At 46.1% G+C, this 27,077-nt stretch overlaps 1 protein-coding gene across 21 annotated transcripts in view; it reads left to right on the top strand.

Annotated features, from left to right (window-relative positions):
* LOC139582975 (afadin-like) overlaps positions 1-27,077 on the top strand; it is a 123,930-nt gene that overhangs the window by 62,326 nt on the left and 34,527 nt on the right. For 12 of the 21 annotated variants that reach the window (XM_071413504.1, XM_071413515.1, XM_071413513.1 and 9 more), the window contains exons 4-21: positions 177-331; positions 493-653; positions 5,588-5,745; positions 6,632-6,719; positions 7,318-7,476; positions 8,621-8,665; positions 9,512-9,606; positions 9,741-9,994; positions 14,848-14,917; positions 16,758-16,849; positions 17,904-17,965; positions 19,523-19,728; positions 21,014-21,034; positions 24,001-24,146; positions 25,202-25,296; positions 25,559-25,824; positions 26,100-26,243; positions 26,732-26,930. In XM_071413504.1, coding sequence (XP_071269605.1) covers positions 177-331; positions 493-653; positions 5,588-5,745; positions 6,632-6,719; positions 7,318-7,476; positions 8,621-8,665; positions 9,512-9,606; positions 9,741-9,994; positions 14,848-14,917; positions 16,758-16,849; positions 17,904-17,965; positions 19,523-19,728; positions 21,014-21,034; positions 24,001-24,146; positions 25,202-25,296; positions 25,559-25,824; positions 26,100-26,243; positions 26,732-26,930 — 2,416 coding nt within the window. The remainder of the gene's footprint in view (positions 1-176; positions 332-492; positions 654-5,587; positions 5,746-6,631; positions 6,720-7,317; positions 7,477-8,620; positions 8,666-9,511; positions 9,607-9,740; positions 9,995-14,847; positions 14,918-16,757; positions 16,850-17,903; positions 17,966-19,522; positions 19,729-21,013; positions 21,035-24,000; positions 24,147-25,201; positions 25,297-25,558; positions 25,825-26,099; positions 26,244-26,731; positions 26,931-27,077) is intronic. The other 9 variants (XM_071413506.1, XM_071413524.1, XM_071413526.1 and 6 more) reach the window with 3 other exon arrangements.

Raw genomic sequence — 27,077 nt, forward strand, 5'->3', positions numbered from 1 at the left:
GATGCCTAGGGTCACTGAGTCCTAAGGCCCCAGCCCAGCCAGTCCCCCTCTGGGGCCCCCTAATACCAATGATTGCCTTAATAAAACACTTAGTAACAAACCTCACACCCTCTCACCTATCGTAACCTTTCCCCTTGTCTGTCTCTCTCGCTTTCTCTTGTTCTCTCTCGGAACAGAAGATGCAGAGCAACGGGCCAGAGAGGGAGAAGGAGGGAGTAATCCAGAACTTCAAACGGACACTGTCCAAGAAAGAGAAGAAGAAGGAGAAGAAGAGAGAGAAGGAGGCTCACATTGCGGACGGAGATGAGCAAGCACTGAACAGAGAAGATGGGTAAGGAGGGCAATGTCACTTGTAGCTTATATATATATATATATATATATATATAGTACTGCTAGTGTATGAAAAAGTAACCTGCATGGTAAAGAAAATATATTTCTTTGAGTAGGTTTGCAGTGAAGTACTTCTGAGTGTTGTTTCTCCTGCTCCTCCAGAGAGAACTCCAGACTGGCAGCAGAGGTGTACAAGGACATGCCGGAGAACAGCTTCACCAGGACCATCTCTAACCCCGAGGTGGTGATGAAGAGGAGGCGGCAGCAGAAACTGGAGAAGAGGATGCAGGAGTTCCGCAGCAGCGACGGCAGGCCAGACTCGGGTAAGGTCCTGGGACTCCTGGATCTATCAATTTAGAATGTGTTACTTTTATTTGAAAAGGACACTGTGATAGCTAAGCCGTTTTTAGTGTGTGTGAGAGAGCGAGATATACCTATCGGCCAGTCCAAAGCCATTGTCTCTGGTCCCGGTCCTATCTGTTGCCAATGGAGAACACCCGGTCTCCATACTGTAATTACATAAGGCCTGGGCCAGACAGAGCAGGGGGCCACTCTAATCCGCTTTAGCCCATGTCCTCAGTGAACACACCACACTGGCTGGCACTGCCAGGCCTCACATCTTGTTCCCAATGGCTTACAGCCCTCTGCCAACCATGGGAGGGAACACTAAAAATGTCCGTAGGATTTTTTTTTCTCTTCTCCTCCCTCCGTAGTTTTTCTTTTGCAGCCTCTTCTCTGTATCCCAAATCTGTTTTGGTCAAGTGGTGATGCTATGACATAACTGTTTTAAAAATGCGTTGATCTCAAGTGTTATTTAGAAGAAGTAAAAACATTTGTTTTTAATCTAGTTTAATCTGATCCTAGATCTGAGGTTAGGGGCAACTTTCTACCATTGGCCACTTCTTTAATTAGACTAGCTTCTTAGAGGCACATGAGGGGAGGGCCTCTTTTGATTTATAGTTAATCCATGAGGTGCTCTTTGATCATGGGGTGAAATACTATGGAACAAACAGAAGTTGATGCAGCATAGTAAACTGCCGTTGTGCAAGCAAACTTACTGAAGTAATCAAGGTACTCTCATGTAGTGAAAAAATGTAAAAGCCTTTAATGTATTACGGCTAGGCAGGGCAAAAATAAATAAAAAACGTCTTGTCGCAGCTACAACAGCCTTCCTCAGGGTGACAAAGAATAGTGGCGGACAAACATGTTTATCGCAACTCTCACAGGACGTGACTCAATTCTTTGTAATTGATAAAGGGGAAAAAACACATTCAAGAAACAAAGAGGAACAAAATAAACATGGGATAAGGAGAGTGCCACACCACAAATGAAATGTAATATCGTTAAAGGAAAAAACAAACGGTATACGAGCTCATGTTAGCAGACTTCTGAATAGAGAACAACAAAATGAAGAACAAAAAAATTCAACATCTCTTACAGGAAGGGAGAATACTTAATTTCCTCGTTTAGACCTGGCAATGCAGTGGCCCTTATTCTAAAGATCCAGTTTAAAGATCCCTGTCCTTGAGCCTTCTCTGAGTACGTCCTATGTAAAAGCACCCACATGGGCACTCCAGCCACTACATCAACACATGTGGTGTTGCACTTGACAGATTCTAGGTCCCTGAACAGATTTGTTTTTACAATGTGATTGCAGTTACCACATGGGAAGTTGCCTGTGGGCTTGGGGAGCCAACTTGGCTTAGTTACGCGGGTGAGTTCGCTGCGCACCAACTTATCCTTGAGGGTAGGGGCCCTTCTGTAGAAAATGCTGCCGGTTCAGAGAACACATCGACTTATGGTCACTTTCAATGATACTCCAATTGCGTTGAATGATATCCTGAACCCCGGCTACCTCTTCGCTGAGGCGGGTCAGAGAGTAGATTTAGTTTGGGGGTTTGAAGCCTGTGGGTGTGTTTTGAGAAGTCTTTCTCTTTCCAGAGATTTAGCTTTGGTGAGAGACTTGTTTAACACTAGGTTTGCATCCCTGTTGCTGAAACCTAGAATGCATTTCCACAGCTTATTCCTCAATCTTCCTCCCTGTCAACAAATACGGTGCAGCCTTTGAATTGAAATTGTCTGAAGGGAATGTTCTTAATCAGACTAGCAGGGTGAAAACTGTCCGCCCTGAGCATAGTATTGCGGCGCGTACTTTTCCTGTAAATGTTGGTGTGGAGTGAGCCACCAGAAAGTACATTTCTATTTGACTGTATTCTAAACTCAGTTTCAAATTCCCATTGAGGGAATTAACCTATTTATGGATTTATAACCATTCATTTTTGGTTCCAGAGAACACAAAAAAATGTATCTACCATACCATTTTGTAACATAAAATCGTTAGCAGAACAGAGAATAAACTTCTCTTCCCAAAGTCCCATAAATAAGTTTGCATAGTTTGGAGCGACTCAAGCCCCCATAGCAGTCCCCTTCTGTTGTCTGAAGAGCTGGTCCTGGAAAAGGAAAATGTTGTTTAGCAAATTTGTTAACTGACTTGCCTAGTTAAATAAAGGTTAAAGTAAAAAATATATAAAATAAAATGAAAATGTGTTAATTGAAGGAGAAAGTCAGCAGGGGGCGTACTTTCCTCTGGCCTTAGTTGGAGATGATGCTTAAAAGCCTCCAGACCGTCATTGTACAATATTGGTGTAAAGAGATTCAACATCCATTGTTAGCAAATAGGAAGATCCATCATCTTTGAGCGCAGAGTGTGAGTGGTATCTTGAAGGAAAGAGACGAGTTTGGACACCAGGCTTAATGTAGAAATCAACATGCATGGAGGCATGCTCTGATATAGGATCATTTTTGCTTGTGATTGGCCTTCCAGGAGGGTTATGAGGATCCTTGTGGATTTTTGGTAACATGTAGTAGCAAGCAAACCTAGGATGTACAGGGAGAAGAAAGTAATATTAGGGTGCGTTCGTAAATTGCCTCCAGTCTGTCAGTGCGCTCTGGGTCGTTCATAAATTCAGAGCGTTGTCAGATTGTCTGTTCATAAGTTCAGAGTTTTCGCACACTGGACGCTCTGGCTGAGGAAGTAGGGTTGATCTGGGCGTTCTGACCTCACAATGGCAGTTGAACACCCAAGCCAACTGGCTAAAGTTGTCTAGCTTGCTATCTACTTCCAGACACAAATAAGCGAACCTCACTGACCATTTTACTCGCCCTAGCAGAGCTGTTTTCATGTTATCTAGAGCGTTAGTGACTAGCTGGTGCTGCGGTCACTGACACGGTCATATCCAACGTTTGTAAATTTGAGTTGAGAGTTTGTCAATTATTCCGCACTCTGGCACATTCAGATGAGAGGTATTTAAATGGGTGAAAGTCTTTTGTTTCCCCCCCAATTTCGTGGTATCCAATTGTCTCATCGCTGCAACTCCCATTTGGACTCGGGAGAGGCGGAGGTCGAGAGCCATGCGTCCTCGAAACACGAGGACCGGGAGACCGGGAGACCCATGGGACGGCGCACAATTGGGAAGGCGCACGTCGTACGGGTTAGGGGAGGGTTTGGTCGGCAGGGATGTCCTTGTCCCATCACGCTCTAGCGACTCCTGTGGTGGGCCGGGCGCATGCATGCTGACACGGTCGCCAGGTGTACGGTGTTTCCTGGACACTACGCTGACAGAAACAGCAAACCTTCTTGCCACAGCTCGCATTGATGTGCCATCCTGGATGAGCTGCATTACCTGAGCCACTTGTGTGGGTTGTAGACTCCGTCTCATGCTACCACTAGAGTGAAAGCACCGCCAGCATTCAAAAGTGACCAAAACATCAGCCAGGAAGCATAGGAACTGAGAAGTGGTCTGTGGTCACCACCTGCAGAACCACTCCTTTATTGGGGGTGTCTTGCTAATTGCCTATAATTTCCACCTTTTGTCTATTCCATTTGCACAACAGCATGTGAAATGTATTGTCAATCAGTGTTGCTTCCTAAGTGGACAGTTTGATTTCACAGAAGTGTGATTGACTTGGAGTTACATTGTGTTGTTTAAGTGTTCCCTTTATTTTTTTGAGCAGTGTATTTGTCCCTTCCCCATAAAATATCTGTCACACTGTGAACGTTGTCATTCTCAGAAAGCCATGTAATGGCTTCATTTTCTTGTTTAGTGAGATTACCTCTGTACACCTTATTCCTGTGTTCAAGTAGTTTATCGACATTGCGAGACATTTTTTTGGGTGAAGGCATTAAGGCAAAACATTGTTGTTAACTGGGAAAATGGTGGACTTGTTTGAAAACGAGGTTTAGGAATGGCATCTTGCTTCTGGAAGGCTGACCTTGCCATGGTATTGTAAGGCTGTTGCTTATACCAAACCTTCATGTGCATTTTCCAATAGAATTTGATGCTGGTCTACGATCGATGTTGGTGGTAGTATTGGGTGATTTTTCTTTTTAGGTAAAAATGTTTTTCTCTGTTCAAACGTTTGCTAACGTGAGCTCGTGTACACAGATCGTTTTTTCCTTTTATGATTTCTGTGGTGTTGCATTCTCATTATCCCATGTTTATTTTGTTCATCTTTGTATCTTGAATGTGTCCCCCCCCCAAGTTTGTTTCCTTTATCAATTACATATGGTAAAGAATTGAGTCACTTCCTGTGAGAGTTGCGATATAAACGTGTTTGTCCACCACTATTCTTTGTCACCCTGAGGAAGGCTGTTGTAGCTGCGACGAGACGTTTTTATTTATTTTTGCCCTGCCTAGCCGTAATACATGAAAGGCTTTTACATTTATTCACTACATGAGAGCGCCTTGATTACTTCTGTAAGTTTGTTTGAACAACGGCAGTTCCTGCATGATAAAAATTACTATCCAGCATCAACTTATCAGACTTTCTCCTATTGAGTGATATCCAGACCTCAGATGTTATGTAATCTGGAGGCCTGAACCATAAGCCCGCTGGTCTTCTCTGCTGGTTCACTCCCAGCTAAAACCCCCTCTATCTGACACGGACATAAACCCCCTTCCCACTTCCTCCTCAGTCTCTCTCTCTCTCTAGTCCCAGTCCAGAGGAGTAAAGCCCTGTGTGAAATGGGCAAGCGTCCTAGACCTACAGCCCTGTCTGTTAACTCCGAGCCAGTCTGTAGTCTGATAGAGAGAGAAAAGAAAGTGTGTGTGACAGAGTGCTGATGGTGAGGTATGCTGCTATGTGGAATATTTCTGCAAAAGGAAAACAAAATATATTGAGTACAGATGTGGCACAATAAAATGAATGTGTCACGTGCTGTGTGTGTGTTACTCCAACGCCTGTTTCTGTCTCTTAGGGGGGACGTTGAGGATCTATGCAGACAGTCTGAAGCCCAACATCCCTTATAAGACCATCCTGCTGTCTACTACAGACATGGCAGACTTTGCTGTGGTGGAGGCCCTGGAGAAGTACGGCTTGGAGAAGGAGAACCCCCGGGAGTACTGCATCGCCAGGGTAAGAGTCTGCACCCCATCCCTTACCAAGAACAACTAGACCTTACTCTCCCCCGTTGGAAGCCAACCGTGGTCCTGGAGAGCTTTCATTCCGACCCAGCACCAACCCGCCTGATTCAACTCTGTCTCATCCAGCCATCCACACTCTTCCTAGTCGTCTGTCAGATTAAAACAGGAAAGGGACTGTTGACACAGTCTTCGGTTTGGTTGTAATTTAATTGCTTTTCTTCAAAGTGCCAGGCCAGCAGGTGTGTGTGTGTGTATGGAGTCCCGGGAAGGGATGACAGAGTAGCAGCAGAATGGCTGGCCTAATCTCTCCTGTCACGTGGTGACAGACATCTCCACGCTAAAGCGCTGACCTTCGTCGCCACACGCCTCCTATCCCTGCCGCCTGACAGCTCCAGTCACAGCCAATCACATTCAGTACCCCCTCCCTCCCTCTCTCCAGCCTGCCATCCGCCTCTCAATTATACACCTGTCATTAATATATACAACATCAAACTGCTGTGACCAGACATGGACAGCGCATGTTTCTCACCAGCGTCTTGTTGGACAGTCAGTCATTACTACAGCAGAGATGTGAGGGAGAGACCATTATTAGGGAGAGAAGGAGGGAGAGAGGGTTGGACAGGAATAGAGTGAGAGGTCATGTCTGTGGGAAGGAGACATGGAGGGAGACATACCAAGGAAAAGGGAGAGCAGCTAGCTATTGGCTTATGTTCTAATGGAAAATAATAAAATGGTTTGGAACACATCCTATGTACACCCTATATACACCACCCTATATTTAAGCCATGGTTGTGTGGTCACAAGTCGATGCATGTTGATATGTCACTCTTCCAGTTGAATGTGTGGTGGTTTTACGGTTGTGTTTTGTGGTCCTGCAGCACACAGATGACAAGTCTGGGAAGGAGATGGTCCTGGACGATACGGAGTGTCCTCTTCAGATCTTCAGAGACTGGCCCAACGACAGAGGTACTGTTGACGCAAAGGTCTCAATGAAACGTGCAGATCTAAAGGGAGTTGACTTTACAAGAACAATCAAAAGTCTCAATGAAACGTGCAGATCTAAAGGGAGTTGGCTTTACAAGAACAATCAAAAGTCTCAATGAAACGTGCAGATCTAAAGGGAGTTGACTTTACAAGAACAACCAAAAGTCTCAATGAAACGTGCAGATCTAAAGGGAGTTGACTTTACAAGAACAATCAAAAGTCTCAATGAAACGTGCAGATCTAAAGGGAGTTGGCTTTACAAGAACAACCAAAAGTCTCAATGAAACGTGCAGATCTAAAGGGAGTTGACTTTACAAGAACAATCAAAAGTCTCAATGAAACGTGCAGATCTAAAGGGAGTTGACTTTACAAGAACAACCAAAAGTCTCAATGAAACGTGCAGATCTAAAGGGAGTTGACTTTACAAGAACAACCAAAAGCTAGTTTTAACCGACTTGGTTGTTGAGGTTTTAAACTAGTTCATTGTCTGTATGGGTTGTGTTTTTATCTGACGTCCCCCGTCTGTACTGCCCTCTCCTGGTAGCTCTGGGTCACAACGCAGCTCCTTGTGTTGTTTCAGGAGCCCTAGTGTTCCAGCTGAAGAAGAGACCTCCAGACTACGTGCCTAAGAAGGGCCGGAAACCAGAGGACAAGGGCCTCAGAGGGAAGGGCATGGACGGGCCCTTGTACGGCTCTCTACCCCCAGAGAAACTGCCTTACCTGGTTGAGCTCAGCCCAGGTGCATCTCACACACACACACACACACACACACACACACACACACACACACACACACACACAGAGATACAGGTAGACACACACTTGAAGATACACACTTTCCCAGCTGACGCCGAACACAAGAGAGCACAGACATTCTGTAAGGAAGGCCCAGTTAGTTCTACTCACATAGCCAACAGAACCGTGTAATGGCTGTGTGATTGTGCACTGACATTCACACACCTTCAGCGGCAGTGTAGGAAATATACTGAATGGACCAGACTCCCTGATGCCCTGAGTACAAGGTGAGTGAGTGGGCCTTAGAAGCATCTCCTGCACAGTTTATTGTACCCCCTCCCACGCCACCAAGAGAATACATCAGGTCTAAGTTAGCTAGTCCTCAGATAGATGTGTCCAGTAACTTGGCGAGTCCTCACTGCTGGGCTTGTCCTAACAGCTGTTTGTTGCCCTCCATGCTCCCCTGACCAACCTATCACCCAAACAGCTAACTAACCCTGTCTCAGAACCATCTTAACCCCGTCAGAGATTTATTTAGTAGTTAATAGTTATTCCGGTATCTAAGTGATTTGGTTTGAAGGTTTGAGATCCGTTTGAGTGCATTGCAACAAAAGAGCATGTCTCCCAGGCTAGGGTTTTCTTCTTTCCGCATGAGGGATTCAAGGTGTGTGTTGAGTGTTTGGGGGAAAGCTGTGTGTGGAAGTCTGAAGTGTGTGTGTTTGGACTATTTCCCTGCATGTTCGCACAAGTATGTGTGCGGGGTGTGTGTGGACTCTGGGGGGTGTGTGTGTGGACTCTGGGGGGTGTGTGTGTGGACTCTGGGGGGTGTGTGTGTGGACTCTGGGGGGTGTGTGTGTGGACTCTGGGGGGGGTGTGTGTGGACTCTGGGGGGGTGTGTGTGGACTCTGGGGGGTGTGTGTGGACTCTGGGGGGTGTGTGTGTGTGTGGACTCTGGGGTGTGCGTGTGAGGCAAAGAATGGCGCTGCATTTTCTCCTTGCTGCAACATTTTCACCCTCTGCTCTGTGTGTGTGTGTGTGTGCGTGTGTGTGTGTGTGTGTGTGTGTCCTCTCTCCTGGCCTCCTCTGGCATGGTGTTTGTTCTGTCTGTCCCTACTGCGGCCGCCTCCTCTGCATGTCTGCTCACCTAGGGAGGGGGAATCACTATGGCTACTACACGTATCAGCACCTGGAAGGTAAACCTGCCTACCCACCACACATGCCTCTCCTCCACTCTCATCACCAGACCCATCTACTGCTGTGTTTCTCTGGAAACAAGCTGGCTTGTGGTAGAAGTTGCCCTTAACTACAGATCTAGGATCAGATTACCCTGAAGATTGAGAATTCTATTTTTGACCGTTATAGTGATGGAAAACGATCTGATTGTATCAGTGGTTAGGTTCAACTTCTACCCACTCTCAAAAGTTGCCCTTTGACACAGATCTAGGATCAGCTTCTCCACCCCCAAAATGCTGACCATAACTATTACGGGGAAATGGCACAAAACAGACCTGAGATCAGTGTCTATGAGCAACTGAATGCTACTTTCCTGAATTCCTTTTTGCGCCATGATTCAGCCAATCAGAGGAGGGCCTCACTGTCTAGGGCGGGGTTGTGTGAAGGCTAGCCACGTTATGTCAGCTCCTCTGCACCAAGACACTTTTAAGGCCCATGACCAATATTGTTTGGCTTAACAATAGCAAGTGCTTTTTTGCAAATGAGGATTTTCACAACTAACAACATTTTCAGAAGACGAATACATGTTAACTAAGTTCCTGCTTGCTTTTACTAAAATATGTGGTTTACTAATCAAAATACACAACTGATCTGGTCTACTGGTAGTTGTTAGGAAAACATGGTCTTGTATGTCTCTTTCCCCTCGTGTATGTATTGTGTGTGAGGTGTACGACTCAAATCCCCGCACTGTAGTGTGTCTCCTGCTGTGCTCTGTAGTGCGTGTTAGTGTCCCTGTGTCTCTGTGTGTAGTGAGTGTGTGTCTCTCCATATTGTGTGTATTGACTATCTCCTGGTCTCCACCATAGACGGCTCCGACTCCAGGGACAAACCGAAGCTCTACCGTCTGCAGCACAGTGTCACTGAGGTGGGCTCAGACACGACAGACGACGGCTCCATCCAGGTAAGGACCTGCTCTTTGTGTGTGTGTGTGTGGTCACGTGCTACATTGAGCTAGCTGTAAGTTACTAGCCTAGACTGGACTATAAATTAGCTGAGTTCAAGGGTGTTGTGATACTGAGTGTATTTTGTCTCCAGCTGTTTGGTCCAGGTATCCTGCCCCACCACTGCAAACTGATGCACACAGAGGGTCTGGTGACAGTGACGCCACACAGTCTGGAGGCTGAGACCTACGTGGACGGCCAGTGTGTCACAGAGACCACCGTGCTGCGAAGCGGAGCCACACTGCAGTTCGGAGCCTCCCACGTCTTCAAGTTTGTGGACCCCAGCTACGACCACAGCATGGGCAAGGGAGGGCCCGGACCGATGATTAGAGGAAGGCACAAGTCAGGGTAGGTGGAGTGACGGCTGTTGACACAGGTGGGCATACCCACACACATACAGACACACACACTTGGAGGCTAGGTCTCTCATCCCAGTGGTGATAGCAGGAATGGCTTTGAATGAATAGGCCCAGGGACAGGAAGCAGTGACCTGCTGAAACCAGTGTCATCAGACTCAGGATGTGTCTCTCAGCTGGGTGACAGAGGAGCACAAAGGTGGCTCTCATCTCAGTCCTCTGAACACACCAAACCGCTTCCTATTTACACGTGCCAGACAGCAGAGAGGACATCAGGTGCAGCCTAAACGGAAGCCTGTTCCCTATATAGTGCACTTATTTTTCACTAGCATTGCAAAAGCATCACAAATCATTGTATTTGGTTCAAAGCGTTCTCTTAGACCTCAACCTGGAGTTGTGCATTAAAGGTGTGACCGTTGAAGAAGTTGAACTTCCAGGAATAACATTGGATAGTCAGTTATCATGGTCAAGTGATATTGACCAAGTTGTTGTGAAGATGGGGAGGGGGTATGTCTGTTATAAACATATGTTCTGTGTTTTTGACACGGACCAACTGTACTAATTGTTCAGGCGCTGGTCTCATCTTGATTACTGTCAGGTAATATCGTCAGGTGCAGCAAAGAACGACCTAGCAAAGCTGTAGCTGGCTCAAAGCAAAGCTGCAGCTGGCTCAAAGCAAAGCTGCAGCTGGCTCAAAGCAAAGCTGGCTCAAAGCAAAGCAAAGCTGGCTCAAAGCAAAGCTGCATGCATTGGCCTTAACTGCACACACAGAAATAACATCAAGGCCGCGTGTGATCGTTATTTAATGATTGACGAGAAATGTACTGTTCTTCTCTCCTAGTCTTTTTAAGAAACGTGTGTGTTGAAAATGCCTAACCACTTGTATAATCTATTTGCGTACACTTCAGAGTCTGACATGCATACCCCACCAGACACGCAACTGTGGGTTTCTTCACGGTACCCAAACAAAAAACAGATTGAATGCTTCCCTCAGTTATGTATAGAGCCATGTCATGGTGGAATGCTCTGCCACCAGAGGTTACTCAGACAAAAAACGAGTTAAAACACATGATCACAGCACCGCTCCTCTTTCTAACGATCTAATTTAACTGGATATATGAATGTGGATATGAGTAGTAGTGTGGAATTTGTGTTGTCTTTCCTATATCTCGTATTTTTAGTGCGTCGTGCGTTCGTCACAACGAATGCACTATGAAGGGAATAGTGCCATTTGGAATGTAGACATCTTGTAACCCAGCCATGGCCTTCCTGCTAGTCATTCAGGTCCAGAACTCTGTGGCCTCAGTACACCTCGGTGCATGGGATTTCCTCTGATAGTTGAAGCTTTGATCAGAGCCTATATCCTGTCAGGTATCCTACCCACCACTGTATAACTTCTCTCTAGCTGTGGCTTTACTGCTCTCTGTGACTTCTCTGTCTGCATCAGAGAAGTCAGTTCTGCTGAATTCCATATCCAGGGTTCTGACTAGAGGTTGACCGATTAATCGGAATGGCCGATTTAATTAGGGCCGATCTCAAGTTTTCATAATAATCGGAAATTGGTCATTTTGGATGCCGATTTTGCCGATTTTTTTATTTTCATTTAAAAAAAAAAATAATAATAATAATTTTTACACCCTTATTTAACTAGGCAAGTCAGTTAAGAACACATTCTTATTTTCAATGAAGGCCTAGGAACGGTGGGTTAACTGCCTTGTTCAGGGGCAGAACGACAGATTTTTACCTTGTCAGCTCAGGGATTCAATCTTGCAACCTTACGGTTAACTAGTCCAACGCTCTAACAACCTGCCTCACGAGGAGCCCGCCTGTTATGCGAATGCAAACGCTGCTTCGAGGGTGGCTGTTGCGATGTGTTCCTGGTTCGAGCCCAGGTAGCGGCGAAGAGAGGGATGGAAGCTATACTGTTACACTGGCAATACTAAAGTCTTATAAGAACATCCAATAGTCAAAAGGTATATGAAATACAAATCGTGTAGAGAGAGAGAGTCCTATAATTCCTATAATAACTACAACCTAAAACTTCTTACCTGGGAATATTGAAGACTCATGTTAAAAGGAACCACCAGCTTTCATATGTTCTCATGTTCTGAGCAAGGAACTTAAACGTTAGCTTTCTTACATGGCACATATTGCACTTTAACTTTCTTCTCCAACACTGTTTTTGCATTATTTAAACCAAATTGAACATGTTTCATTATTTGAGGCTAAATTGATTTTATTGATGTATTATATTAAGTTAAAATAAGTGTTCATTCAGTATTGTTGTAATTGTCATTATTACAAATAAAAAATAAAAATCGTCCGATTAATCAGTATCGGCTTTTTTGGTCCTCCAATAATCGGTATCGGTATCGGCGTTGAAAAATCATAATCAATCGACCTCTAGTTCTGACCCTTCTCAAGGTCGTGTGAGAGAGAGAGAGATTCCCTGGGGGTGGGATGTGACTTGAGGCCTGTAGTTGACCACATCGCTGCCGTGGAAACAGATGCCACATGGACATGAGGGGGAGGAGCCATCAACGCAGCAACTCTAGTTCTAATTTAACTCTGCAGAGAGAAGGGGAAAGAGAGGGAGCTGAAGAGAGAGGAGGAGGCAGGGAGAGTGTATTAGAGGAAGGGAAGGGAGAAGAGAGGGAGCTGAAGAGAGGAGGAGGCAGGGAGAGTGTATTAGAGGAAGGGAATGGAGAAGAGAGGGAGCTGAAGAGAGAGGAGGCAGGGAGAGTGTATTAGGGGAAAGAGAGGGAGCTGAAGAGAGAGGAGGAGGCAGGGAATTAGAGGAAGGGAAGGGAGAAGAGAGGGAGCTGAAGAGAGAGGAGACAGGGAGAGTGTATTAAAGGAAGGGAAGGGAGAAGAGAGGGAGAGAAAGTCCAAGAAGGAGAAAAGAGTGCAAAAGGTTAACGGGTGGGGTTATTGCAGGCGAGGGACTGGTGCATCGGGGCTGTTGTAAGGACTCTCTAATCTGGCTGGTGTGTGGCCTGAAGTGCCTTGTCATTGAAGAGGGAGGGATGACCAGGAGCCTGACACACAAACATATATATACACCCACACCGATCACTGATGCAGCCTCCGTGCTCACTATGCACCCTACTCCACCCAGAGAGCGAGACCAGCACAGCGGGTACAGGAAAGGGACAGCGCCAGTGGGTCCTTCACTGCCTGGTGAGTGAGAGTAGAGGCTTTTATGGTAAGAATGGAAGGTAAAGGGCCTGGGATCTCGGCTCCTTCCCACAGAGGAGGAGAATGTGTCGATTTAAGTGGACTTGAGCTGCGTAGGTCTCCAGCACAGAGGCTTGTACACTGTGGTAGATGACTGGAGAAGGACTTTCTAGCCCCTCACTGACAGTAGTTGTATGAGGACTCGTCAAAAAAATATTGACCACATTAGCGTGTTATCAGTCGTTAGGCTTCTAGAGTGCATTTGGCGAGCGGAGACTGGCTGTGGTGTGTTGTTGAATTAGATGTGGTTTTAGCTGTACAGTAATTAGAGGGTCATTAAGTCGGTGTATATCTGGGCTTTTAGTCGAATGACAGAATCCCCATGATGTTAATTTAACCAGCCAAGTTAACTTTGTGTAACATTTGGACTGAACGACGGGCTGGCTGAATGAATTTACGGTTGTGGATGTAGCTGGAAGCCTTAATCCGCCGTTAATGCTGTGGCCTGATGCTGGAGAGGATTACGTCTGGGTGGGAGAGGAGAGAGGGAACGAGAGAGTGGGAGTAATTGTGGCAACGAGAATTGATGGGAGGACTTCAGCTTTTGTGACAGTTCTGGTGGATTTCTTGCTTGTTGTACATTGGGCCACGTGTGTTTGCAATGGGACCTCATGCTTGCATCCAATAATTCCATTGCTTTGAACACTAACGGAAATCAAATGACACCAACGTAGTTCAAACAGACTGTGTGGTTTGCATGATGTATGAACGTTTGTGATTGAAAAGGCTTTTGACTGAATAAGTGGTTACACAGTTATCCTGTATCAATGCCCTATGGTCAATTACACAGCTTTCAGTGAGGGCTACTGTCACGTTTCCCTCAGGGCAGACAATATGGCTATGTTTCATCATGGGGCAGCATGGGAAATTCTAAGGCCTTTTCTTAAGAACAGACAGCTCTCTCACACAGCCACACAGTGTGGCTCCCGGCCTGTCATTGCATGTCACCACTAATGTGGTTAGCTGGATTTAATTCAAATGTAGTGCAAGGGTATATTTAGATAAACGTGTTCTAGTCATTCATTTGCAGTGATAAGGCCAATGAAAGGGAATTTCTGTCATTCTGTTGATTGTCCCAGTCCTACGATGGCAGAGTGTGTGTATACGTACAGCATGTGGCTGTATTTGAGACTGTGTGTCTGTGCATGTTTATATCAACTCATGTCATTTGTTCCCAGTAATGAAAGTTCCTCCCGCCTAGTGGGAGTTCTGTTCCTGATCTTCACGCTCTCTGTTCCTCTTTCTCCCTCTCCCCGTCCTTCCCTCTCGTCCTTCCCTCTCCCCGTCCCTGTACCCCCGTCCGTGTCCCTATCCCCCGTCCGTGTCTCTGTCCGTCCATCCGTCTTCCCCCGCACCTGTCTCTGTCCCTCTCCACCCTGTCCGTCCGTCTCTGTCCCTTTCCCCCCCGTCCATCCGTCTCTGTCCGTCTCTGTCCCTCTCCCCCCCGTCCGTCTCTGTCCCTCTCCCCTCCGTCTGTCCGTCCGTCTCTGTCCCCTCTCCTGTCCGTCCCTCTCCCCCTGTCCATTCCTCTGTCTCCCTTTCCGTCCCTCGCTCCCTCTCTCTGTCACTTTCTCCCTCTCATTCTCTCTCTGTCCACCTTTCACGCAGGAGTGTTTCTGAGACGACCTTTGACCTGCAAGGGGACATTCACAGTGGGACGGCCCTCCCCGCCAGCAAGGTACATGAACTACCCTGGTCCTCTGTATCAATGTGTGTCCATACAGTTGAAGTCGGAAGTTTACATACACATTAGCCAAATACATTTCAACCCAGTTTTTCACAATTCTTGACACTTAATCCTAGTAAAAATTCCCTGTCTTAGGTCAGTTAGGATCACAACTTTATTTTAAGAATGTGAAATGTCAGAATAATAGTGGAGTGATTTTTTTCCCCCCACAGCTTTTATTTCTTTCATCACATTCCCAGTGGGTCAGAAGTTTACATACACTCAATTAGTATTTGGTAGCATTGCCTTTAAATTGTTTAACTTGGGTCAAACGTTTCGGGTAGCCTTCCACAAGCTTCCCACAATAAGTTGGGTGAATATTGGCCCTTTCCTCCTGACAGAGCTGGTGTTACTGAGTCTGGTTTGTAGGCCTCCTTGCTCGCACACACTTTTTCAGTTCTGCCCACAAATGTTCTATAGGATTGAGGTCAGGGCTTTGTGATGCCACTCCAATACCTTGACTTTGTTGTCCTTAAGCCATTTTGCCACAACTTTGGAAGTATGCTTGGGGTCATTGTCAATTTGGAAGACCCATTTGCGACCAAACTTTAAATTTCTGACATGTCTTGAGATGTTGCTTCAATATATCCACATAATTTCCCCTCCTCATGATGCCATCTATTTTGTGAAGTGCACCAGTCCCTCCTGCAGTAAAGCGCCCCCACAACATGATGCTGCCACCCCCGTGCTCCACGGTTGGGATGGTGTTCTTCGGATTGCAAGCCTCCCCCTTTTTCCTCCAAACATAACAATGGTCATTATGGCCAAACAGTTCTATTTGTGTTTCATCGGACGAGAGGACATTTTCCCAAGAAGTACGATCTTTGTCCCCATGTGCAGTTGCAAACCGTAGTCTGGCTTTTTTATGGCGGTTTTGGAGCAGTGGCTTCTTCCTTGCTGAGCGACCTTTCAGGTTATGTCAATATAGGTCTCGTTTTACTGTGGATATAGACACTTTTGTACCTGTTTCCTTCAGCATCTTCACAAGGTCCTTTGCTGTTCTGGGATTGATTTGCACTTTTCGCACCAAAGTACGTTCATTTCTAGGAGACAGAACACGTCTCCTTCCTGAGCGGTATGAAGGCTGCGTGGTCCCATGGTGTTTATACTTGCGTACTATTGTTTGTACAGATGAACGTGGTACTTTCAGGTGTTTGGAAATTGCTCCCAAGGATGAACCAGACTTGTGGAGGTCAACAATTTTTTTCTGAGGTCTTGGCTGATTTCTTTTGATTTTCCCATGATGTCAAGCAAAGAGGCACTGAGTTTGAAGGTAGGCCTTGAAATACATCCACAGGTACACCTCCAATTGACTCAAATGATGTCAATTAGCCTATCAGAAGCTTCTAAAGCAGTGCCATAATTTTCTGGAATTTTCCAAGCTGTTTAAAGGCACAGTCAACTTAGTGTATGTAAACTTCTGACCCACTGGAATTGTGATACAGTGAAATAATATGTCTGTAAACAATTGCTGGAAAAATTATTTGTGTCATGCACAAAGTACAGTATATGTCCTAACCGACTTGCCAAAACTATAGTTTGTTAACAAGAAATTTGAGGAGTGGTTGAAAAACGAGTTTTAATGACTCCAACCTAAGTCTGTCAACTTCCGACTTTAACTGTATGCCCCTGGTCGCCCTTCCACTTTAGTCTGTACTACTCGTGTGTTTTTTATGTGATTGCGGTGGGTGTGTCGGTGGGTGGGTGTGTGTTAGAGGGATGATAGTGCCATCAGCATCATTGTTGTGCTGCAGAACATTCCATCATACTGTGTATTGCTGTGTCATTGCAGAGCTCAGGTAAGCTGGATATGGAGCGTTCAGCCAACGGCAGTGAGAGAGGCATGGTCAAACCCATGATCCGCGGGGAGCAGCAGGACGGCAGGTGAGACACACACATCTGGAATCTCCGTTGTAGTCAATTAAATCCTAATACTTCGGTCAACTGCTACTAGAGACATCTATGTGTTTGTTGTGGTGCTGCCTAGAGAAGCATAACATCATAACGCTGTCACGCTCTGTCTGTCGGACACCTTATCTCTATGCCTTGTGAGCCAGCCACAGCTCTATTCTCCTCACTGAGCTGTACTGGGTCCCCTCATCAATAATACAGACAGACCACTGAGCTGTACTGGGTCCCTTCATCAATAATACAGACAGACCACTGAGCTGTACTGGGTCCCCTCATCAATCATACAGACCACTGAGATGTACTGGGTCCCCTCATCAATGATACAGACCACTGAGCTGTACTGGGTCCCCTCATCAATCATACAGACCACTGAGCTGTACTGGGTCCCCTCATCAATAATACAGACAGACCACTGAGCTGTACTGGGTCCCCTCATCAATCATACAGACCATTGAGCTGTACTGGGTCCCCTCATCAATAATACAGACCACTGAGATGTACTGGGTCCCCTCATCAATGATACAGACCACTGAGATGTACTGGGTCCCCTCATCAATGATATAGACCACTGAGCTGTACTGGGTCCCCTGATCAATCATACAGACCACTGAGCTATACTGGGTCCCCTCATCAATGATACAGACCACTGAGCTGTACTGGGTCCCCTCATCAATAATACAGACCACTGAGCTGTACTGGGTCCCCTCATCAATAATACAGACCACTGAGCTGTACTGGGTCCCCTCATCAATAATACAGACCACTGAGCTGTACTGGGTTCCCTCATCAATAATACAGACCACTGAGCCTGGTACACAAACACAAATAAGGCTGCTCACTCTGACGCATAGGGAAGCTGATGCTCTGACAAACAATTATGGACACACACCCATATCTACGGACAGACACACACCAATATCTACAGAAACACACACACACCTCTGGAGAGGTGGGCGTCGGTGGATAGCGGGGTGAATGGGCCCGACTTGTGCTGGTTCACTGAGAACCACCTCTGTCCTCCCCGCAGGTCCCAGGACATCCTGAGCCCAGAACTGACGCTGCCGGCCAGCATCGAGTTCAGGGACAACTGTGAGTACTGCAACCGCCTTTGTTGTGGCTTTCTCTCTCTTTCTGGCTTTTCCTCTTTCTCTCGCCTTGGTGCCCATCTTCCCCTCCCTCTCTTTAATGATACTTGCTGTTTAGTAAAAGTCATGATAACATAACTCTATGGGCCCATCCACACTCCATCTGAGCGATGCTTTCAGTGTCGATTTTAAACTGGAGGTCATACCATAAGTGCATTTAGCTAGTGTCTGAAAGATCAATGGGTGGAAAGTATTGATTCATTGTCTGCTGCTGCTGCTAACTGGCTTTTAATGTTTTATTGAACACGGTCATGTTAACATTGAGTGAAATGGTATTATGTAAAACTACACACATTGTTAGACCTTAGTACCATAGAGGTCATATCTGTATGAATGTCTACATGCCTTCGTCAAGCTGTGACAACTGATGTGGTCTCTCTTGCTCTCTAGCGTTATCTCTTGCTATCCTTAGCGCTATCGTACTATCCCTAACGCTAGCACGATAGCGCTAGAGCTAGCTGCAAAAGGAGCTGTTGGTCCTTCGCAAATGAGTATTTTTTTGTTTTTAAACTGGGTTTAATAAGTAAACATTTTGAACAAATGTAGTCATTTCTATCATTGGTGAGGAATATTTCTCACAGTAAAGGAGAAAGTGCATCTATGTTTCTACCTCCCCTGTGGTGCAATGACCACATAAACGCTCCTCTTTGGGTAGACATTTCTTTTTGTCTGCCGGTTTCTATTGCCAATTGGTGGTCACTCAGCCTGTACTTGGTAAGGGTCTGTCTCTGCTTTGTCTCTTATCTCTCTCTTTATCTCCCTCTCTTTATCTCTCTATCTCTCTCGCTCTCAAAATTTAATTTAAGGGCAAGTGAACTAGATAATAAAAATGAACATTACACAAAGTTCCAAAAGAATACTCTTCATCTCCCTCTCTCTCCTCCATCTCCTCCATCTCCCCTCTCTCTCTTCCCCTTCTAATCAATAGGGAGCGTAACCCAACAGTTTACTCTGAATGACATGTAATGGTTCTCCCATGTGATACTACTTCATGTCAGATGGGCTTTCTCTCCAGCCTTCGGCATATCTTTATTAATTTAAGCCATTTTAACTGCCTTTCAAGCTCTTTCATATGCCGAACATTGTTTGTGGACTCTGCAGTCTTGGGCCCGGCTCAGTCAGTCGCTGTATATTTAAAGTTTTATGAGCTCATGTGTTTGGCTAGGGAGCAGAGAGAGCAGAGGCCTTTGATTTCCAATAGAGGGATGTGAGAGAGCAAACCCCGTCACAATGCATTACAAACAACCCTTGCTGGGGAACCAGGAAGACTGGGTTGGGGACAATGTTATCACAAAGCCCATCTGAGTCCCTACTGTAACAAGCTCACACACTGAGACTCCTGGGTGAACCTGTAGCTAGTTAGTTTCTTTAAAGCCGGACTGATATCACCTGTGACCTTTGTCATGTAAACTCACACCTTATCCCCTTCTGTCTGCGTGTCTGTCTGTCTGCCTGCCTGTCTGTCTGCTCGTGTGGATGTCACCTGCCTTGCCCCCTCCAGCCGAAGATGCCTTTCTGTCGGCTATCATCAACTACACCAACAGCTCCACGGTGCACTTCAAGCTGTCCCCCACCTACGTACTGTACATGACCTGTCGCTACGTCATGTCCAGCCACTACCGGCCCGACGTCAGTCCCTCGGAACGCACCCACAAGGTCATAGCCATCGTTAACAAGATGGTGAGCATGATGGAAGGAGTCATCCAGGTGAGTCCACCCTGCCGCCTCGCTCTCTCTTTTTCTTCTCCTGTTTTTAAATCAGCAGGACATTCATGGGTTGAAGCCAGGGCTTGGAGCATATATGACCACGTTATGTTCTGTCAGTTCCCCAAGGAAGGACCACTCTGACAAAGTGTTTATCTGCACTATTTTGTTTTCTTTTTATTTGCTTAATTCCACTACCCTCTAAATACAGAGTACCAGGACCAAAACAAACCCCAAAGAAAAACTCAGTATAGCTGACTAGGTAGTACTGGTAGTAGTAGTCGTAGTAGTAGTCGTAGTACTAGTAGTCGTAGTAGAGTTTCTCTTGCAAAGTAATCTCTTACTTTATTCATCCAGGTCATTTCCAGAGAATACTTTGTATAGATGCAAATCCCACGTTATGTGTTTGTCTGTCTGTCCAGCGTCTCTGTGTCCCCCTCCATAATGAGTTAAACAAGGCATGGCCCTTTAAATGAATTCACTGGAACACACTGATATACAGGGGCCTTGTGGTGTTCCAAAAGCCCTCTCAGCCAACACATAAAACCCAAATGCGTAGCAGGAACACCCATACTCTGGGACACCAACCCTGGAGTTTTGTGGGGAAAACCAAAATGGCCAAAACAATAAAACCCAATAGGTTTTGACTGACTCCACATAACACCGTCCATCTCCGAGGAAGCTAAGATGTGTGGTTAGTCTGGTCAGTCCTTATGTAATTCCTCATCCTATCTCTATATGCAACCCTAAAGACACCGTCTCAACTTCCATGGTGAGTGTAGTCTAGATGATTATCTGTCTACACACGAACAGTGTCAGACGCACACACACCAGGAGCATTAGGGAAATCTCCCCATGTCTGCGCTGCTCTGCGTGAGTCCTACATGAATCAGGATTGCAGGCATTAAATCCTGTTTTAAAGGTGGTTTTCATCCAGGTGATTTTGGGAGTCCAAGGTCTTGAACCTCCATAAGGGACATTGGATATTTAGGCTGTGTTCCTTAAATAATCACATCTGCACGCAGCCTCGGCCTCCTACATCATTTTGGATACATGCAAAAGTATATGCTGGCAGTTTTTAGCAGCAAACGCCCAAAACTTAATCAAAGGAGTTAATTTAATCAAAACACTTTTTGTAAACGGAACATCCTAAATTATAGAGATTTATTGTTGTGTGTGTTTTGTTGACATGCCTGTGTCAATTTCTGTCCTTGGCTGTTGTTGACAGTCTCTCTCTGTCCTGTGGGATGTCTGTCTGTCTCTGTTTTCCCTCACCTCTCTGTGACAGGAGATTCCTGAAGGGGACCAGGTAGGGACACCTAACGCGTTGCTAGGGGAGAGAACTCTCTCTCATCTCTCACGCCGTCTTTCCCTCTATCGGCTCAGTCAAGCTTTGCTCAGTCCTCCATGCTTCTTTTCTCCATAACAGAACCCCCCCCCCCCCCCCCCCAAAACCCTCAACCAAACCAAACCGCCAAGTAATCCCTCCTTTGACAGCTGGACTCTAAAACGCCAACATAATAACCCTCATTCAGCAACCTGGAACATGTCGTACTAAAAACAACTCCAACAAATCTTTCTGATTGTGGCAACATATTAATTAATGTCATGTGACCTCCTGCTTTACTGCACTTCAGTGTGGATGAGCGACAAACCCCGCTGTTCTTTTGCTGAATTTTTCCCTTTACATTTTATTTTATTTTACGTCTGTGGTTTAACGTCGTTCTTTTGGATGCGTTCTGTTCTGTGGCCGTTCTGAAAGGGGGGTGTTGTCGTTTCGTTGCGGGGATAGACAAGTGCGGAATACACAGGGGCCAGTGCCGGCCGAGACACGTTGGGCGGACCTTGTGTATCCCTTTTTTCTTTGTGTCAAGGGGACATTGACCTTAACTCATCACACAGACCAGACACTGGGCTCTGAAGCACTTACTGCCGCCTCATAGATTTCTCTTGATCATCTCTGCTAAATGTTGGAGAAGTTCAAGAACAGCTGTACAGGGTAAAATACAGTGCCTTCAGAAAGTATTCATATTGCTTGACGTAGTCCACATTTTGTTCTTACAGCCTGAATTCAAAATGGAGTAAACTGATTTCTCACCCATCTACACACAATACCCCATAATGACAAAATTAAAACATGTTTTTATAAATCTTTACAAATGTATTAAAAATGAAATAGAAAAATATCTTATTTATCTAAATATTAACACCCCTGAGTCAATACAAATTAGAATCACCTTTTGCAGCGATTACAGCTGTGAGTCTTTCTGGGAAAGTTTCAGAGCTTTGCAAACCTGGATTGTCCAATATTTGCAAAATTCTTCAAGTTCTGCTATGTTGGTTGTTGATCATTGCTAGACAGACCATAGATTTTTAGCTGATTTAAGTAAAACCGAACTACGCTACTCAGGAACATTCTATGTCGTATTGGTAAGCAACATCACTGTATATTTGGCCTTTTGTTTTAGGTTATTGTCTTGCTGATAGGTGAATGTGTCTGTTGAAAAGCTGACTGAACCAGGTTTTCCTCTAGGATTTTGCCTGTGCTTAGCTCTATTCTGTTTCTTTTATCATAAAAAACTCTAGGCCTTGCCGATGTTGAGCATACCCATAACATGATGCAGTAAAAAAACATAATTCCACTTTGACATTAAGGGGTATTGTGTGTAGGCCAGTGACACAATTTTAATACATTTTAAATTGAGGCAGTAACACCACAATGTGGAAAAAGTAAAGGGGTGTGAATACTTTCTGAAGGCACTGTACATGAGGACTGAGCTGAATGTCCATCCCAACAAAATATTGTTTGAATACTGGTTGATGTAGAACAGGGGTGTCAAACTCAAATACCCAGTGGGCCAAAATGTAAAACCTGAACAAAGTCGCGGGCCAACATTGAACAAATGAACCTTTTAATATGGACCCAAACAAGTTTTGCTTTAACATTGAATATGGAACAAGCATCGCTTATTACCATACAATATATAATTTAATAGTGGAGACATGCAAAATCGAATTTCAAATGAAAAAACACATCAATGGCATTCATTTATTAAATAAATACAATTTAAATAAAAATCGTATGCCTCTTTTCTATTTGCAGCCTTCTGATTTAAATACCAAAATAAACTTTTTCCACTGGCTAATAATTTTACAAATAAAATGATAATAAATCAATCAACCATTCAAGCCCATGCCTTGTAGCAAGAAAAAGTGCACAAAGAAAACGTTAATTATTGCACACTGATCTAATCTGATGTGCCCAAGCCAGATACCTGGCATCTCTTCTTGGATGCTAGTTCGTTTCATAGTGTCGTCTAATGTTGTACTCCTTACTTACAGCCACGTTGACTCCACAAACAAGACAAACAGGTTTGTCTTTTACATATGTAAACAGATATTCTGCCTCCCACTTGTCCAGAAAGCTCCTGTTTTCTGCCTTTCTTTTCGTCATTTTTGGGAAGGGATAGCGCGCTGACAGTTGTAGCGTCTATGTTGCTATGACTACTGTCACAGAGGAGAGGGCGTTTCTGGGTCCTGTCCTGATTGGCGCGCGAAAACAACAGCAGAGCATTATGGGATTCGTAGTATTAGCGGTGAATGCGCTGTATAATACCGGCGGGCCAGCTCTAGTAGTAATTTGGTATTGTCTCGCGGGCCAAATATAATTGGCCCGCGGGCCAGAGTTTGACACCCATGATGTAGAATATTTGGGCCAGTGCAGAGATGGATGCTGCTAGAGTGATGTAGAGGCTATTTATATCAGGACCGGCAAAGAACTGCTAGAAAAGACAAGTTGAATGAAATTCCCTCTAGACAATGTTAATAAGCATGTAATAAGCACAGATCTAAGTTCAGTTTACCCTCCCCAATCCTAACCGGAACCATTTGGGGGAAACTGACCTTAGATCTGTGCTTATTACGTGCCACTTGTACCTGAAGTGGTACAAAAACTGCCACTGTAATATGCCAAAGAGCCTCTTAATCCAGTAGCCAACTCTGCAAAGGGCCCTTCCTCCAATACTGACCTTGAATTCAGGGACCTGAAGTCAGGGACCCTCTGGGAGAGGCTGTAGCTTGGGGCCAGTGTCTGGTTCTGTGGGTCTCGGGTAGGGTGGGGTGGGGTGTCTGGCACAAGTCTATCCCTGGAGTGCTGCTACCGCTCATGCCTGTGAGTCTGAGAGAGTCACCCCTCGCTGTGTTCTACCCTGCCTCTGACCCCTGCTCTCGCTCTTTCTCTCTGTCCTGTCCCGCTCTGTGATTGGTGTATTCCAGAAGCAGAAGAACATCGCGGGGGCCCTGGCCTTCTGGATGGCCAATGCCTCAGAGCTGCTCAACTTCATCAAACAGGACAAGGACCTGTCGCGCATCACACTGGACGCCCAGGACGTGCTGGCACACCTTGTCCAGATGGCCTTCAAGTGAGTGACCAGACTTCCTCCCTACGCTCTGGCCCCTGTCTCCTTCCTAACCCGGGGCCTCTCTAGTTTGGTGCTCCTGTCGAACTTTATAGTACATCTGCCCTGTCTCTGCTCCTGCCCCATTATGTACTCCTTACCCTGTTAATGTCTTGCCTCTTTTCCTGTCCTAGTCCAAGCTGACCTGTCCTTATACCCTCCCTTCTTACCACTCCCTATAGCGCTATGATTCCCTCCTTGTTCCTGTCCCTCCTCCGATCCTTTCCTTGTCCTCATTATCCCGTCTGTGACCTAAACACAAGGCTTTAGGTTATCCTGCTCCCAGCTGTGTCTGTGTGCTGGCCAAGTGGTGCAGCAACCCCACACCGTGCTGTGTACGCCATCAGGGCTAACTCAAACCACATGTGAGCCACAGGAAACCATCACATTCATGGTAATGCGATAATTGGGAAATGATTAAGAAAATTATAGATCCAAATGTGACCTTCCCTGTCACTGCTTTCATTGATTCTCCTGGGAGAGAAATCAAAATATAGGCGTCTGCTACCCGTGTTGTAGCTAGCGCTTAGCTGTCTGTGTCAACTTCTGCCTGACCTCAACCGTGAGCTGTTGAACTAGCGTTTTAGTCATGTCGCCAGGTTTTATATTGCTTCATCTCAGACCATGTGAGGATCTGGAGAAAGTAGTATTTCTGGAGCCATTGTGTGGATGCAGGAAGTGGAGCGGTGAATTTGTGGAATGTCCCAGGCCTGGCTTGTATTGGCAAGGCTGGGGCAGGGCTGCATGTGCCTGGGGAGAGGTCCCCAGTAAAAACACAGTGGTTTTAGACTCTCCACGGCTCTCTGTCCCCCGTTTCCCCTGCTCGCCACTCCCTGGGAAGTATGTGTTTCTGCATTCGTGTCTGTATTTTGTGTTTGTGTGTCTCTCTGTCCAAGTGAACATGTGCAAAGTTTGGTTTGCGTAGTTGGCCGTATATGCATTGTGTGGGTGTCTTTGTTTGTCCATATCCGTGTGGACTATTCCGAACCAATGTGTACTGTGTGTTGTTGTCGTCTCAGGTACCTGGTCCAGTGTCTGCAGTCTGACCTGAATAACTACATGCCTGCATTTCTGGATGACCCAGAGGAACAGAACCCTCAGAGGCCCAAAATAGGTGACTCACTTCTGTTCATACACTGATAATCTTACTGTGTACATCAACTACTGTCAGCCAGGCCACAGTGGGGGGGGGGGTGTACTGTTACCAGTGTATTTACAGCCACACAGAAGTGCACTCAGCTTGGTTTTGAAAACTGAGCCTTCTAGTGCACTGTATACATTTTCCCTATGGACTTTAATGGTATTAGACCCAAGGGTCAATGCTGACTGACGCTCCCTGACTGACGCCCCCCCCCATTCCTTATCCTCCTCCTCAGAGGACGTTCTGCACACACTGACGGGCGCCATGTCGCTGCTGCGTCGTTGCCGTGTCAACGCGGCGCTGACCATCCAGCTGTTCTCGCAGCTCTTCCACTTCATCAACATGTGGCTGTTCAACAAGCTGGCGATGGAGGCCGACTCTGGGCTGTGTTCACACTACTGGGGCGCCATCCTCCGCCAGCAGCTCAGCCACATCGAGGCCTGGGCAGAGAAACAGGGCCTGGAGCTGGCCGCCGACTGCCACCTCAGTCGTATCGTACAGGTAGGGTCCACCTACCATTGTCCAGGAAGGCACATCCTGATAGGGCTGTTAGATACCCACTGTTTTCCATACCACGACTTACTGTAGGCCCTTTCACCGCAAAACATTACTTGTCAAATGGTTTCTGTTGAAAACACGTCAGCAGCTCTCGATGATGCTTAAGGAGTCTTCGTGACCCTGCCTAAGGAAAGTTGTAGGGGAAATCATTCAGTGTGGACCACATGTCACTGTAAATCAAGTCATTAATAGTACTCTGTTGTGGTGTTCCTCCCCAGGCTACGACTCTCCTCACCATGGACAAGTACTCCATGCAGGACGTGCAGAACATCCACAACACCTGCTTCAAGCTGAACTCCCTGCAGCTCAACGCCCTCATGACCAACTACCACTGTGCTCCCGACGAGCCTTACATCCCCCCCGTAAGACATGACAACACACTGCTCCATTCACACACACACACTGCTCTATTCACACTACAGTTATAGTAAATGACTATGAATGAATGTCTCCGAAGTAGAGAAATAGGAGGTTGCGATTTGAAGCATTGCTTAACACAAATCTCCTCCCGTCGTTGTAATGCGTTGGAGTTTGTCCTGTACATTTTGGGGAAACATTAGCTAAGCTCTCCACTTGACTGATCTTCATAGCTTTTTTTCCCAGGTGAGGTTGCTGATTCTACACGGAAGGTTTTTGAGGAAACAGTCAGAGGACTATTAGACACTTAACCGTCTGCTCAAACGAAACCCTCATTGGTCTATCTCGTGTCTTTAACTAGACCCTCATTGGTCCGTCTGGTGTCTCTAACTCGATCCTCATTGGTCCGTCTGGTGTCTCTAACCCGATCCTCATTGGTCCGTCTGGTGTCTCTAACCAGACCCTCATTGGTCTATCTGGTGTCTCCCAATAGGAGCTGATAGACCACGTGGTTGCCGTGGCGGAGAACACGGCAGATGAGCTGGCCCGTAGCGACGGCCGAGAGGTCCAGCTGGAGGAGGACCCCGACCTGCAACTGCCCTTCCTACTGCCCGAGGACGGCTACTCCTGCGACGTTGTGCGCAACATTCCCAACGGATTCCAGGAGTTCCTGGACCCCCTTTGTCAGAGAGGTACTTGTGTAGAGGAGAGAGAAAAAACACGATTGAGTTCCATTCCCCGGAATGTCACACGGGTTGTGTTCTGTCACTGGGAGCCAATCAGAGGCTGAGCTGGCACGTGTTTGTTCTGTTGGCAGTGGAATGTAGAATGTAAGAAGA

Source organism: Salvelinus alpinus, chromosome 8 (assembly GCF_045679555.1).
Source record: "Salvelinus alpinus chromosome 8, SLU_Salpinus.1, whole genome shotgun sequence".
Taxonomy (NCBI): domain Eukaryota; kingdom Metazoa; phylum Chordata; class Actinopteri; order Salmoniformes; family Salmonidae; genus Salvelinus; species Salvelinus alpinus.